We start from the raw sequence: 16,241 nt of genomic DNA on the forward strand, positions 1-16,241 counted from the left end.
TGTGTTTCACCATTTGCATTTATTGAAGAGGAAGAAAGGGGGAGAAGCAAGTACAAAAGCCCAACTGAGCTACATATTGATGCCACGCTACTTTTGTCTGTCTCTGCATTCAGTGCGTAGTGTTAATAGGAAGCAGGGTGCATTGAAGTGCTGCAGTACTACAACAGCTCACTGGTGGCCTATGGAAGGCGGTGCAATGCCACTCGTTTCTCTAAATAACTGTGACACTATTCACACGTGTTAATAACCAGCAAGGTGCTCTGAAGCTGCCTATCTATAGCTGCCACTGGCACAGAGGAAAAACACCAGGATGAAAAACATATGAGAGAAATAAAAATGGACTATGAAGTCGACAGACAGGCTTTATAAATAAAGGTCTTAAAGGATAAAATCTCTTTTGAATATTTCCACATGATAAAAAACACAATCCAGGGCAATTATTATACTGCTATTCTGAGAATAGAAAATATCCTCTCTTTTTTCCTTGTATGGTAAAAATCAGCTCAAAATGGCAGCCCTGTATAAGGACACCAATCCTCCAACTGAAACATCATAACAAAAACAAAAGTAAAGTCAAATACTAAATTGGTCCAATCACGTATACAACGATATCATTGAGGGTTTTGTTTAAGGATGGATTTTTACTTTCAAAGTTTTACAAAAATTAAGTGCACTTTCCTGTAATGCACTTAAGGATTGGCGAAGAAGAAAAAAACACTGTCTACACTCACAACAGTCTTGAGTAATTTTTCGGTCAGTAGCACATTTCGGAGAGGTTTTATTGAAAACAGGTGCTAAAAGGATACATGTAGTCCTTTGAAATGCAAGGCCTGTTTGTATTGATTGGAAGTCTGCCAGTCAGTCACATAACTCCTGAACTCCTCCATGTAAGACCCACATAAAGACAGGGACACCACAACCACAGGATTATAGAAAATATAAGCATGTGAAACACAGGTAGATAAATCCACAGATGGCAGAAAGAAAACGTCGTTATGAAAACAAGACACGGGGAAATACATATTCAACCGTACAGAGTTTAAAGGCAACAATTCATAAACTGTGAAAGATGAAAAGAAATGTAACTCTAGGCTGGAGTCTGGAAAAGAAAAACATTCCTCCATATGTGGAACTGAGACACAAAAGCTACTGAACAAATAGAAATCTGAAGAAAAAAGAAAAAAGCAGTTGATTCAACGTGACACTGTTGGCCACACACCTCCAATTTCACAGCCAACTGCTGTCGAAGCTTATGCACAATGTTTATTTTTGGGAAATACACTTGCTTTCTTCCTGAGAGTCAGGCGGGAAGATCGATTCTGCTGTCATATGTAGCAACCGCCAATAGTGCATTAGCTTAGCGTAGCATTAAGACTGGAAACTGCTGGAACAGGTAGCCTAGTTCTGTCCAAAGGTAAAAATATCCACCTACCAGCACCTCTAAATCTGACAAACTAACATGCTCTATCCTGTTTGCGTATTCTGTATAAAAACCAAAATGTAAAGACAACAGCTTGTTGGAGCCAGACAAGCAGTTTCCACGTTGTCAGTCTTTGTGCTAAGCTAAGCTAAGCTAACCGGCTGTAGCTTCATATTTAACGTACAAACATGACAGTGGTATCAATCTTTTCATCTAACTGTCAGCAACAAGGCGAAGATGAGTATTTCCCAAAATAATGAACTATTCCATTAAAAACAAAAAAAAAATTAAATGCTGGTTTCAACACATATTAATCCAAATAAATAAATATGGAGATTGTCAACAAAAAGAAGGTTGTGCTTGTATTTGCCTAACTGCTTGTAGCAGCAGTTACAGTGGTAACAAGTAGTGACAATGCCCAAAAGTGACACGTTTCGATTCAATCATACATCACTTTTGATTATAGGAGTTAATCTCTAAAATGTAAATGACTTCTGTTATCGTCTTTGTTGGTGGGGAGACGCTCTGGATTCTCCCACCTGTACCTTTCAAGAGCGTTTAGAAACATTCAAATCTACATTAAATTTTGACATAAATACTTTATATTCACTGGGAAGCCGGTCCTACAGAGTAGACATTCCTCGACCAGACTCTTTCTTTTTACGTTCTGCGCGGTTAACATATTTTTTTAAGAATATAAATAGCATTTAGCAATCTAGTAAAAAAAATAAGAAAAAAAACGAAAATGTTCACTGGCTGAGCAGAGCTAAAAATGTTCACATGTCAACACAGAGAATTAAAAATGAAAACTAAAGGAGCTTAACATGGGCCAGTCTAGGTTTTTTTTTTATACAGTGGTAAACCTTAGAGGTAGAAAAAGTATAAAATATCATTGAGAACTTTAGCAAAACCAGCAAAAACGGACACAGACAAAACAGCAACATGTTTGTGAGCCCCAACAGTCCTAACAACTGGGATTCCCAAAGAACGTTTTAATGTTCAGAATACAAGTGTGGCGATTCATAAAACAACACAGCCGTCACTAAGACAAAAGGTAAAAAAAAAATAAGGGAAGACAGGTGGTTACAAAACACATCCAGGTAGGCCCCATCCTGGTGACATAACACGGTCCAAACGTGGCCAATGGCAGCTATAGCTTCAGACAAAATGACTGAGAGGTGTGATGGGTCATATACTGGTCACAGTGTGTGTTTGCTGCGTGAACGACACATTGAGTTATGTACTGTATTTGCTTTGGGTTCAAACAGGCACTGTCAGTCTCAGAGAAATGTGCACTCCAGTCCGTCTCACATTGTTCCACCTCTTTCTTACACTAAAAGAGAATCTGTGGGAACGGTAGAAGATCAGACCTGAGACCATCTTACTGAAGCTCCTCATACCTTTTCTAATGTCCGCACTTTTTCTAGACACATTTGTGGAACTTCAGCCGATGGGATGCATGAAAGCAACATCACTCTGCAGCTGGTGCCAATTCTTCAAATCAGTAAGTTTCACATTAAGTTAACGACTATATAATTAATACTAGTAATTTTTTGTTCAAGGGGACTACTGAACATTAACGTTTTTTATCCATTTCCAAGTTTTTGCATCCCTCAAAGAAACAGTTAAAGTACTTCCTTGTCTGTCTTAGAAGTCTCATGTGACCTGAGTGGTGAATCGAGGTCAGGACTCCTGTTTCTTATGCATTCTGCGTCCAGACCATGTCCTGTTTAATCACAGCCAGCTGGTCAGTGTCTGTCAAAACACGTTGCATGAGTCAATGTGCTGCCGACCTGCATAGTCTCGACCGTCTGGAGATCAGAATGAAATGCAGCGCAGGCTCAATATTGACTGTTGCAGATTGGATTAGCGGGTGTGCCTGGTGCTCTGTGCTAATTAAGTGTCTGGGAGACGGCGCACTAATGATGCACAATTACTTTTAATTTTCAGATAACAAAATGAGGTTGAGGAGATATCAGCAGTGATCAAATACAGTATATACTGACATCACTGGCTGCTACATAGCTCATTATTCTGCATTTCAGTCAGAATCTTGGAGCCTGAAATTCCTGCTTGTTTTCTACGGAAGTGTTCAATATCAAATACATTAAAAAAACATTCAATAATCACATGAATGAAGTGTGTTAAATATACAAATGAACCTACAATTTGGGATATAATTGTAGATATTTTACAATTCATCATTATGAATTACAGAATTTTAATTAATATCATTTTTTTTTTCCATCATGGGCGTTATAATTTCAATAATATATTCATATGGTCATAATGACACTTTTTTTGACAATGACTAATTTTATTTCATAAAGTCACTTTGCATGACAGTGGTCTTATCACCGTCCTCTCACATTTCAGCCAATCTGCCTCTTACCCAAACAAGCTAACAAACTAACTTTGGAGAAAGTTCTAACAGTGTTAGCTAGCTCCTGTTGGCTTGAGCGACGGTGGAAAAAACACACCGTCTTTCTGAGAGGTGTGTCATTCTCTAAGGAACATCTTTAGATTTCAAATGTGGCGAGACTAATTCCTGACTAACCCCATTAATTAATTTTTGGAGAGTTTGTCTTTGTCAGAATTTGAGGGTCTAAGGATAGAGACTCTATGGATTGTAAAGCCCTTTGTGGCAAATGTGTTAATTGTGATATTTGGCTATGTTAATAAAATTGACTTGACCAATGTCAGCTGCTGCTGTTCTCATCCGATGCTGAATAATTAAACAAGCTCACAAACCTGCCTCACTAGTAAATAATAAATATTTCATAATATCTATTATGAAATAAAAAGAAAAATATAAGGATGAAATAACATGTTTTATTTTTTTACACATTGTTATTTGATCTATATTTTACACAATTTGTTCATGTAATTATTTTGTATCTAATATTTATTCATTTGATATTGAACACACTAGGACTCCATGTAGTGCATGTATTTTAAACAAAGTGTTTGAAGAACAGTATTGACAAGGCAAGAGGAAATCTAGTGTCTGTTATTTCTAATAAACATGTTCTTTTTGAGAAGAAGACATGTTAGTCTTCAAGGATTGTACTTGTCATTTTTTGCTACCATGACTATAACTTTTTTATATTTCATGGCACTACAACACAGTGCAGTATAGTAAATGTTTTTTTAATGTGCAATTTTCAGTGTTTATTTCAAATGAAGCTCACTGACTCCACATAGTCAGGTTTTAAACATGAAATACGCTTCCTGACAGGCATCATATCAGTGAGCTAATGTCGCATATGTTGGACTGAAGTCAATTTCCCGAGCCATGGCAGTGACTGCTGAACCCAGAGTGACAGCTGACTCTGTAAGTGACTGACTGTGCTGTAGCTGCTGAAAGCGTTTTGTACAAGAGTGTGTGTGTGTGTTTAGGCTCAGGGTCTGTGAGCATGCCAGTGTACGGAGTATGATCTGTCTGTGTGTGTTCTGGGTCTGGAGCGTGAAGCTCCTCTACGTCCCTTTAGGTGGTGTCCATTTTAAGGCTGTGGGGTCAATGGTCTTGCTGTTACCACGTTTGGTCTCCTTGGCCTTCCAGTCGTCAATGAGGTCCTACAGGAGAAATAAAATAAAATGCACCTCAGTCAACTATAATAATGTTGTGTAAAATAATAAAGCTGACAGGTGCCTGTCCTCATTTCCCATGTAAAAAGAGTTAGAAGCTTAAGCAATAACCAACCAGCTACCAGCTTGGTTAAGAAAGGATTCTCTACCAAGGGGACAGAACATGAAAGAAATGATGACTTTGGAATTTAATTGTATTGTTTCCTACCTGTCTCTTTAAAACCAGGTGCTTTCCCTTCCAGTATTTGAGCATCTGGAGGGATTGCAGTGTGCTGACAATGTCCACTGGGTTCACTGCCGTCTCCTGACTGATCTCTGTCAACACAAGAGAATTAGAGTCAGATTTATTGCCAAGTAGGTTTTCACATTAAGTACGAGGAATTTGTTTCAGTAGTGTGACGCATAACAATAAGCATAAGAGAAAATAAACATAAAAGGATAAAAAGCCAGCACTGAACGTCAATAAGCATAAGAGGGAAAGGGGAAAATAAAATATTTAAAATATTTCCAAAAGCAGCCGTGCTAGCTAAGTTATGTTTTTTGCTCTAAATGACATAATTACATAATTGTGTAAACATAATTGTGTAAACAGCAGACCCTGACTCGCAGGGCTGTTTTCTGGGGGAAAGTCTCGGTCAGGACGGCTCAGTGTCGTGTGATTTTTTTTCACTACAAGTTACTAGAGACATTAACTACAACAACACAATAGTAGAAGGTGACAAAGACATGTGAGTCAAAGTTTTTTTCAGTGAATCGCGTTACATAATCACCACCATTAGACTGTGGGAACCGCCTGGCTCTGCTGCCGGGTACAGACACTGTTTTTGAGGCAGAAATGTATGGATGCGGTATTTTTTTCCTCATATAAGATGCTGAAGACACTCCCTCCTAACACAGTACTGTTGTTTGGTCCTGTTACGTTGCTTTTAGGGTGGAAGTGTGGGACATTTCTTTTTTATTTGGTGAGTGAAGGATCTGTTTAGCTGTCAGACTGTGAACAACATCAGACCAGCTTTTCCATTCACACAGACGCCATCTCGCCTCTGCTGCGGCTCTCATACTACCTCTGGAGGCGGATCAGAGCTGGAGCGAAACTGTCCCCCCTCTCCACCTCGCTGTCTGTGTGAATGTTACAGGTGCGGAGTACATGGGGCTAATGTATAAGGCTATAGTCAGCGACTGGTTACCTTAGCGTAGGATAAAGACTGGAAACGGGATGAAACTAGACTCTGTCTAAAGACGAAAAAGTGTAAGAACGGCAAGTTGTGGTTCTACACAGATTTACACTGCTGGATTATTTATTGGCCCAGTGTAGTTGCCAGGCAACCAGCGGCGACTTCTCCTCTCCCAACAAGATAGAAAACAAACAATTATTACAAAAATTATTTAGAAAATGAAAAACAACTCAGCATTATAAAACTTTAGATAAAGCATGACCTAAGGCACAGCGTGTAATGAATTGTGCAAACAGCTGTATAGTTCAAACTAATCAAACAGCTTGTGATGAGAAAAGCAACGTTGTACTTTGCCAATCTCTGCAGGCTCGGCAGAGGCAGAGCAGTCGAGTCACGGCAGTACAGTGAGAACGCATTTTAAAATGCAGCCTGGGATGACTGAGAAGAGTTATTTGTAATAGTCTGTGTGAGTTGAAATATCTTCCTACATTCAAAATAATATGCAGAACTTTTGCGAGAAAAAAACCCTGCAAAAAGCTTGAATGAAAAGGAGGACAAAAAGAGGCTTGGATGGGAGGGAACAGAGTGTTATTACTGAACTACTCGCTGTCACACTGTCTTGGATGCTGCCTGACCTATCTGCTATTCGAGGCTTTTGCTACCTCTTTATTTAGTTTGACAAAAAGATTTTTTTATTCAGCGAATAAGAGTTATGTGTGAACAGGATCTCATCTTAAACTACATCAGGTGCAATATTGTGTGTTTCTGAAATGGACTGATGATGATCTTCACAGTTCATACTGTGGTATGAATAATTAGTGCTGTTAAAATCATGATCAATCAGTGATTATCTAACTCGGTGACTAACGGAGAGCCATGATATAACTCCATCAGAATCAGTTTTACACCTGAAGGTAGAGAGTGACACAAGATATTCATGTAGTTGGTTTGACATGATCCCTTTGTTTGACAGTTAGTGGTAGAAACACAAAATAAACAGCAGTGTGACATTAAAGGCAGTAAAGACGTAGACATGCGTGTAAACACACTGTATCTTTAACAACTTTTAGTACACTCTAGCCACCCGGGCCAGGGCCGTCCACGGGACAGCACCCCCATCGGTGGACCACAAGCAACTCCCGGTGTGGTAGGCCCCCAGGAGGAAACACTGGAAAAACGAGGGGCTAAAACAGTAAAATAAGATAAAAGGTATAGAAGCTAAAACTGAGGGAATAAAACAATAGAATGTATAAAATAGACCATAAATAACGACTAAAACATTGAAATAAAACATTGAAATAAAACAATAAAGTAATAAAACAGGATAAACTAAACTAAAAATTAATATAAAATAGAATAATAATAATAAAAAATAAATAAATAAAAAATAAATAAATAAATAAATAATAATAAAAAATGTAAGAACTTAGAAAGAGTTAAATGAGTTCAGTTAAAAGCCTGATTAAAAAGATGGGTCTTGAGCCTCTTTTTAAAAACATCAACATTCTCTGCGACCCTAAGGTTCTCCGGGAGGCTGTTCCACAATCGGGGGCCATAATAACTGAATGCCGCCTCCCCGTGTGTTCTAGTTCTAACTTGTGGTATCGTTAAAAGGCCAGCACCGGAGGACCTCAGGGTCCGCGAGGGTTGATAGGGTAAAAGTAATGCAGATAGATAAGAAAGCCCAAGACCGTTAAGACACTTAAAAACTAGTAAAAGAACCTTAAAATCAATCCTGAAGCGCACAGGGAGCCAATGCAGCGATTTTAAAACAGGTGTAATATGCTCCCGCCCTCTGGTCCTCGTCAGCACTCGTGCAGCTGAGTTTTGTAATAATTGTAAGTTATGCATGCTCTTTTTGGGAAGACCAGAGAGCAGGGCATTACAATAATCTAAACGACAAGAGATAAAAGCATGCATCAGCACCTCCGTGCTGGCCTGAGAGAGAAACGGGCAGACTCTGGCTATATTCTTAAGATGGTAAAAACCTATCTTTGTTATGTTTTTGATGTGTGGAATAAAAGTGAGCTCAGAGTCAAAAATCACGCCCAGATTTTTTACTGATTTTGAGGGTTTCAAATCCTGTAACTTTGGTAAAAGTTTCTCTCTCTGACCTTCAGGACCAATGACTAAAACCTCTGTTTTGTCCTGGTTGAGCTGTAGGAAGTTTGCTGCCATCCATGACTTAATGTCTAAAATACAGTTTAAAAGGGCATCAATTGGCCCTGTGTCATCAGGAGACACGGCGATGTACAGTTGTGTATCATCAGCATAACTATGGAAGCTGATGCCGTGCCTCCTGATGACGTCCCCAAGGGGCAGCATGTAAAGATTAAAAAGAGTTGGACCTAAAATTGACCCTTGGGGAACCCCACACTTTATCTTATGGGTTCCTGAGGAACATGTATCCATACTTACAAAGAAACTTCGATCAGTGAGGTAGGATGTGAACCAGTTAAAAACAGTACCAGAGAGGCTGACCAGGTTCCTCAGTCTATTTAATAAAATGTGATGGTCTACTGTATCGAAGGCGGCGGTTAGATCCAGTAGTACCAAGACTGTGAGTTTGTTGTTATCTAAATTACACCTGATGTCATTTAAAATCTTTAAAAGTGCTGTCTCTGTACTGTGGTTCATCCTAACAACAGACTGATGAGTCTCTAAAATATGTTTTGAGTTTAAAAATTCATTTACTTGATTAAAAATGGTAAGTTGGATACAGGCCGGTAGTTATTTAAAACATTGGGGTCTAAATCACTCTTCTTCAGAAGAGGCTTCACCGCCGCTGTTTTGAAGGAGGTGGGGAAGACACCCTACTGAAGAGAGCAATTCACCAAATACAGCAGCTGTTCCTCAAAGAATCCATAGAGTGTTTTAAAAAACGGTGTGGGAATGGGATCCAAAAGGCAGGTTGTGGGCTTTACCTGGGAGAAAACTCGACCAAGTGTCCTCGCATCAACCAGGGCAAAACTCTCCAGTGTTTCCTCAGGTAAAAGCAATGATCCAGGTGTTAAAAGCTGTTGGGATAAAAGACTGGATCTGATGTCATTGATTTTTCTTCTGAAGTGGTCTGCAAAATCCTCGCAAAGGGCGTTATCTGGTGTCTTGGAGGATCTTTTAAAATGTTTGTTTGTTAAAAGATCGATTGTGGAGAATAAGAATTTGGGGTTGTTTTTATGGTCATGGATTAGGTTTTGGAAGTGGGAGATTCTTGCTTGTTTGACTGTGTTATTGTAAATTTTGAGGTGTTGATGTAGTATTTCATAGTGAACTGTCAACTTTGATTTCCTCCATCTCCTTTCAGCACTCCTGCATTCCCTTTTGAGTTTTTTAATTTCCTCAGTTCTCCACAGGGGTGTAGGTCTTGTTTTAATTGTTTTGATAAAAAGTGGAGCCACTGAGTCCAGTGTTTACTTTATTTTATTGTTCAAGTTGTCAGTAATAAAATCGCAGGGTGCTGGTAGAATTTCTGCAGGAGTGCTCTGTAAGATCTGGATAAAATTTGCAGCCACTTCAGAAGTTAGGTAGCGTTTCCTCACTGATCTCACAGGGGCCTCCCGCTGATTAAAACTGGTGATTGTAAAAAACACACAAAAGTGGTCAGACACAGCCAGGTCCACAACAGAGGGCGCACCAACGGACAGACCATAAGATATGACCAGGTCCAAGGTGCGCCCCCTGCTGTGGGTCGGCTGCGTGACATGTTGCTTAAAATCGAGGCAGTGTAAAAGGTTTAAAAATTCTCTGGACATTAAGTCTGAGGAGATGTCGACGTGTAAATTAAAATCACCGGTTATTAAAATTCTGTTAAAAGAGGTCATCACTGTGCCTACGTATAGAGAGAGCTGACAGAGCTGCAAGTGTCTTGTCTTTCATTTATCACAGTCACAGGGCTCTCCTCTGGATTGGAAACAACCAGCAGAAACAAAACAGACTAAGCAGGATGTTCCCTCAGTCCTCTGAATGTGTTCAGATGACCCAGTTTTGCACGAGTTTAAGTCACTGAACACAGACTTGGAGTGGCCTCAGCGCTCTCTGATCCATTCACAAAGGCAGACACACATGAATGCACGCGTGCACATATTAACAAACACACACACATACAGTTTCCTGAATTGTTGGCCATTTTGAGGCTTTCAGATTCCTTCCTCATAGTTTACATTATAGGTTTCCCCTCAAATGGATTACCAACAATGATTCTGAGGTCCGGCCAACCCCTCGTCTCTCCCCCTCCATCTTTTTACATCCCTTTACCTGCCTTTTGTAAAACGTGGCCCAGTTCTGACCTTTGATGGAGATCTCCTTGCCCTGAAAGTTGTTCAGGTAGCGTAACAGCACCTCCTTCCAGTAACTCCGGTAGCTGATTAGGCCCAGGTCAGACAAGGGGCGCTCAGGAGAACCCACCTTCTCCTCCACCTTGGACAACAGGTAACCTTAAAGGGCAGATCAGATAGAGCATTTTGTTGGCTAAACTCTTCCTAAAGCATTTATCTCTCCCACTGAGAACTGGAAAAAGAATATCAAAATAATAAACAAAAAATGAAAAACTGATATAGCCAAAAAATAATAATATCAGAGTGTGCAGCCTTTTCCTCAGAAGAGCAGGTGCTTCAGACAGCCTCTTCAATCTGGTGTTATTGTGCCGTGCGGGATCCCTCGGCCAATGTTAAGTTTACGAGACTATCACACACAAACACACACACACACACACACACACACACACACACACACACACACAGTATACACACAAGCTAGGTCTGTACTCACTGAAGTCTATGAGCATCTTGCCATAGCCCTGCCTCATGTACTGTGGCATGGTGAGGATGCAGGACACGTTGTAGTTCAGGAAAGAGTTCTTCTCCTGCAGAAGGACAATAAATCGATAAAGAAGGTGGTCTGACTAATGTGTGTTTTTATCAATACTAATAGTTTTTAACTGGAGGTTAATGATATTGTGAGCTGATACTTACACAGGCAGATGATATATTTTACAGTCTAATCTTTACTTTTTCAGATCTCATTATTTTTGGCTTCGTATTTTATAGGGTTGTAATGATAATGGAATTACAAACTTGAAAAAAACATCCATATTTGATACCGTGGTTTTTCTTTTTCATATCAGAATATGAATGTAACAAGGCTTTTGTTCTCTGTGTTAAGAACAACAACATCTAAGTTAATTTACTTCTGACCATAGTCAGAGGAGTGGGAGAAGGGCGGGACTATGGTGGCACTGCTGTAGAAAATTAGTATTGAAACTGTTTCAAATATTCAGAATCATTATATATTGACTATTCACTGTTCACTTATGCTCATCTCCGTCTCATACCTTGAGAGTCAGTGAAGGTACACTGAACTGGATAAACGCAGACGATGCACCTTGAGAAGTAAATATTAGATCATATCCTGGGGGCATGTGCAATAATTATAATCTCGGTTCAGAACCAACCTACGAGTGTTTGCGCACAACATCAATAACATATGATGTCATTAAGCAGTTTGAAGAAATATTACATATGTGAATAACTCTTTATCAGAGTTTGTAAACATGATGATCACATTTGTTTTTAATTGCAGCTTTAAAGAAGGAAAAAGTGTTTAACAGGTGGAGTTCTACTACAGCTTCAATGAAAACCACCATCAGGTTCAATCTTCTTTTTGGTAATGAGTTAAGTAATTTACAGTAACAGTGTTGGAACTGAAATAGATTTCTTGTTGCTGTGGTTATATAAATCTAATGTATTGTGCTGCTAGACAACCCAGTTAAAGGTGAGTAATCTGGAGAAAGATAGTTGATTGATGAGTCTCATTTCCAGGTCGGGCTGGTGACTCGGTCCAAGCCAGCATCTGTTACTTAACAATCCGATATCTTTCTGTAGAATCGCTCAGTAGAAAAACATTGTGAAATCAAAGTTACTTAATATCCCCTAATTTCAAAAAATGATTTTTTTCAAATTCTCTAAAACACTGGAGTTAAACATCTTTGTACTAATCTACGTGTGATTGGCTCCCAGATTACCTTGGAGAAGTACCCCACTAGATGGCACCCCGTGTTATCAGCTTCAGTCATGACATAGAAGAGGAAGGGTTCAACGTCGTAATACAGAGTCTTGTGGTCCAGGAAGAGTTTCGCCAGCAGACACAAGTTCTGACAGTAAATCTGTGGGGAAGACAATCGTGGACATGCTCACTTATCAAAGCTTACAGGAAACACATCTGGCTAATCTCACACAGACAGATCTCCATCTCGTTAGGGATAGAAGTCTAAAAAAAGGTCAGAGATACAGGTCAGAGGATAGAAAACTAATCCGAACTGCCATTTTTTACATACAAAAAAAACAACAAAAAAACAATCAGACAAATGGGTTTGAAGGTAGCATCACCTCTCCTTAAAGCTCAAACCCTGTCTATAGAGTCAGTGTAGGTGTCAAAGGGCCTTCGAGTGATTCAAGAGAACCAGTCATGTGATCTTTTACATTATCTCTCTGAAATTCATACATGATCCAGACCTGTTGTACAAGTCTTGTACACATAGTCTGCTTTTTTCACAAAGGACAAAACACTTCTGTGACTTCAGAATTATAAAACCTTAATCTGAATGAATTTGGGGTTTGTTTTGTTACAAAAGTCAACATTAAATAAAATATATACCAAAACAAATGTATTGCTAAATAAATATTCATGATATTAACATCATCATGGCTTGCCAGTTTACTGTCATGTCCCCTGACCGCCTCCCATCTAAGTCATGGATCAGTTTGCCGTTTTTTAAATGTTTTTTAGCATCTGTCTAACTTTATGATAAGCCGTAATAATATTTTCAAATTGTTTTGAGTTTCCCAGTTCAACTGAGGCCTAATGATTCCTCGACCTTATGGCAGGATGTTAGGAGCACAGCGCTTGTTTACCTTGTTCTTCTTTCCATCCACCTCAAAGACAGAGATATTGCCCTTCCTGTAGATCTCATCACCTGGAGGGTGCTTCCACACACACTTGGCCTATATGCAACAGAGACAAGAGAAAGCAGCAGAGGTTAGTTTATAAATAAGTTAAAAAAGAACAATTTCACTTTTAGTTGCATATAGTGGTTATGCTGGTCTATGGTTCAGCTCACATCTACAGTCTGTATCCAGGCTTTCAAAGGTTCCCCGCTAACAAATGAGGAGCTATTTGGTCGCTGAGAAGAGACCAAAGAATGGTCCAAATCAAAGCAGCAGAGATATTTTAACCATTAGTCCCTAGTATGAGCCAAAACCACTGGATTCTGCCTGCCTGATAAATGTATAAAATACATGGACTGCCTGTTTAAACCATGGACGTTTTCAAAAATGTTTAATCTTATTGAATTAGATTAAACATTTTCTTTTTTAAATTGCAAATATTGCCACAGTACTATCATAAGAGATAACAGTGTTATCAGCAGTATTCTCCTATAGTTTCTCTCACTCTAGTGTAGAAACAGAGTGAACTGCATCAGAAGGGCAACGTTATATAGTCTAAATCTAAATCTAAATAGAGTCTGCATGGGCTAGGAATATGATTATGAATTGCCTTAGGCTTTGAGATATTGAGGTTTTAGCTTGAACTAAGGCAATAGCCCAGACTCATTTTGTGTCACAGTCCATTTTCACTTTCATACTTCAACATCACCGACTGGAAGCTTTAATCTTGTTGCTTATCAGTCAGAGACATCATAGTCAAGATAAAAGAAGAAGAAGGAATTTGGAGTATGTAGTGGTGTCTTTTGTATTTTTCAGGATTGCAATGTGAATGAGAAATAAGGAAAACTGATTATCAACAGAGCCTTGTTTGTCTCTAAGAATTCATCATCTACACAGGGAAAGATCATTGAAACTACAAAGAATAGCCTTATACACTATAAAGTGCAGGGTTGGGGTTGGGGTTGGGGTTTTATAATGTATTCCTGTTTATGTTATAAATACTAAGTCACAAGGATCTGTCATCTGAATTCATCAGGCTCAAGGAACTCAGATCAATCTGTAAAACTAGGCAGTGCTGATAAATATGAATCAAGGTTGTGTTACTGCATTGCCTTTATCTCACCTCCAACGTTTACAGAAAGACATTTTAGTGTGCTGTAATTTCTGAAAGTTTGTGACCAGGCCGCCATTTTTAACCTTGAAAACTGACCAAGACCCGCACCAACTTGTGTCGTCACTCATCATAAATTTAGCTGCCCTGATTGGTTGTAGGTCTATCCAATTGCATCCTGTGGCATTTTAGTCTGTGCTCGTTTGTTGATTTGATCGTTTGTTGACATTTGTTGACATTTGTTGATTGTTGTCATTTTGCATTATCACTCACAGGCATATAGTAGTATCACACGGTACTTTTTGCACATTGCATTGTGGGATTGTCTGCAGAAAGTACACAGGGTTAATTTAAGATCAGCCCTTCTCTATTTGTTTTAAGGACCTGCCAGATGCCCCCCAAAACAGAAAACACTGCCTTACCATGTGCCTGCGCAGAATGGTCTGGCTCTTCATATACTTCAGGCAGAACTCGCACATGTAGAGCCTCCCTAGGCGGGCGTATTCCTCTGGGTACGGAGAGTGGTACCAGGTGTCCAACTCATAGCGGCCAAACACGATGGTCTTTATCATGTTGCTGCCTTCCGACACCTGGCCTGCCAGACGAAGCTTATCCTGTACAGACCAGGACAGGAGGGAAAAGGAGACGGGGACAGGCGAAAAGGTACAAAGAGGACAGGAAGACAGGGCAGATGAGCAGGCAGAGGGGAGAGAGGAGAGAATGGAAAGATCTCAGTTAGTCAGGATTGAGGATCAGCTGAACACAGAACCTCAGTGGAGGCAACCATACACAGAAATAAATAAAAAGATGCAGGAAGAAAAGTTAGGATGAGGAATAAGTAGGAACGGGCTTTATATGAAGATAAGGTAGTGATTTGTGTAGAATAGTGCCCTTTCAGAAGCACTTAAGACTTTAAATGGTGTAAACATCTTTTATTGGCCTTTTTTTAGTAGTGAAACAAAAACTAATAGCAGCTTGAAAAGCCTGCCGTTCATTTAAATCAAGCATTTTTTGGGGAAGATTGTAAGAAGTGCAAAGTAGTTGTAGTTAACCAACTTAAACATACAAAACCATCGATGTGATCGTTTAAACTGAAAGTAACAGAGCAGAAGAAAGAACAAAAGAAGAATGACCGGAAGTGATTGTCCAAACTACCAAAAATATCACAGACTCCTCCTGTGGCTGCAGGGGAGGGTTTTCTGACTGAAACAGAGAAGAAGAGGAATAACGGAGAAGGGGGGGGGGGTAAAAAAGAAAGGGACGCAGGAAGGAGTAAGGGAGGGGGGTGATGATGAGCTTTCTCTCTTACAAGGTCGTCCGAGGCACGTGCCTGCGCTTTCCTGAACAGCTCGAGGTCGTAGTCGCTGGTGATGTTCTCCAGCAGCGGCTCCCTGCTTGCTCCGTGGCTCTGGCGGTGATCCTGGCAATACAAGAAAAGAAGGAAAGCAGAAAGACTTTCAATGCATCAAAAGGAGAGATGTTTTTTTTTTTTAGGAGAGAGGTATATAAAGGGCAATTCTCACCCACTTACCATGTGCTTCTCCTTCTGCTCCTTATTGAGGCTTGTGTTTCGTTTCCTCCTCAGCTCCGTCACCTTCTCCTTGTAACGCAGCTGACGTTCTGTCGGGGCCTGAGACCACACAGAGACGAATGTTTGAGCAAAGAAGATTTTGCACTCATTTTTACCATTTACTTTTTGACGAGTGACAATGGAGGAAAAAACAAAGCACAACCTTGAATGTAGATTTTCGATGATAATAAATGTCTTGCTGAGCTACATTCATTTCTATTAATACTGATATTCATATTTTACCACTGCTTGGTGAAATTTAAAAGTGAACACAAAATGTGAAGTTTCATAATTGTAACTCAACCACTCACATCAGTGCCTGAACCCCACAGGGATGTTTACCCACTTATGTAGTCTGTATATTAGGGATTTGCCTTTTGTCGGAGGATATCCAGCCACATATACTGATGCCACAGTGATCCATCAACATTGTCGC

The 16,241-nt window shown here is 39.7% G+C and overlaps 1 protein-coding gene across 3 annotated transcripts in view; it reads right to left on the reverse strand.

The window, feature by feature from the left end:
- LOC311268065 (histone acetyltransferase KAT7-like) overlaps nucleotides 1-16,241 on the reverse strand; it is a 27,523-nt gene continuing 11,282 nt past the window's right edge. For 2 of the 3 annotated variants that reach the window (XM_084371417.1, XM_084371416.1), the window contains exons 7-15: nucleotides 15,767-15,865; nucleotides 15,545-15,655; nucleotides 14,658-14,849; nucleotides 13,092-13,181; nucleotides 12,203-12,343; nucleotides 10,951-11,044; nucleotides 10,470-10,616; nucleotides 5,217-5,323; nucleotides 1-4,996 (exon numbers count right to left, since the gene is read on the reverse strand). In XM_084371417.1, the coding sequence (XP_084227543.1) occupies nucleotides 4,898-4,996; nucleotides 5,217-5,323; nucleotides 10,470-10,616; nucleotides 10,951-11,044; nucleotides 12,203-12,343; nucleotides 13,092-13,181; nucleotides 14,658-14,849; nucleotides 15,545-15,655; nucleotides 15,767-15,865 (1,080 nt within the window). In that variant the 3' untranslated portion in view covers nucleotides 1-4,897. The remainder of the gene's footprint in view (nucleotides 4,997-5,216; nucleotides 5,324-10,469; nucleotides 10,617-10,950; nucleotides 11,045-12,202; nucleotides 12,344-13,091; nucleotides 13,182-14,657; nucleotides 14,850-15,544; nucleotides 15,656-15,766; nucleotides 15,866-16,241) is intronic. The other variant, XM_084371418.1, reaches the window with a different exon arrangement.

The sequence above is a fragment of the Pagrus pagrus genome, assembly GCF_965226575.1.
Source record: "Pagrus pagrus genome assembly, chromosome: 13".
NCBI classification, from domain to species: domain Eukaryota; kingdom Metazoa; phylum Chordata; class Actinopteri; order Spariformes; family Sparidae; genus Pagrus; species Pagrus pagrus.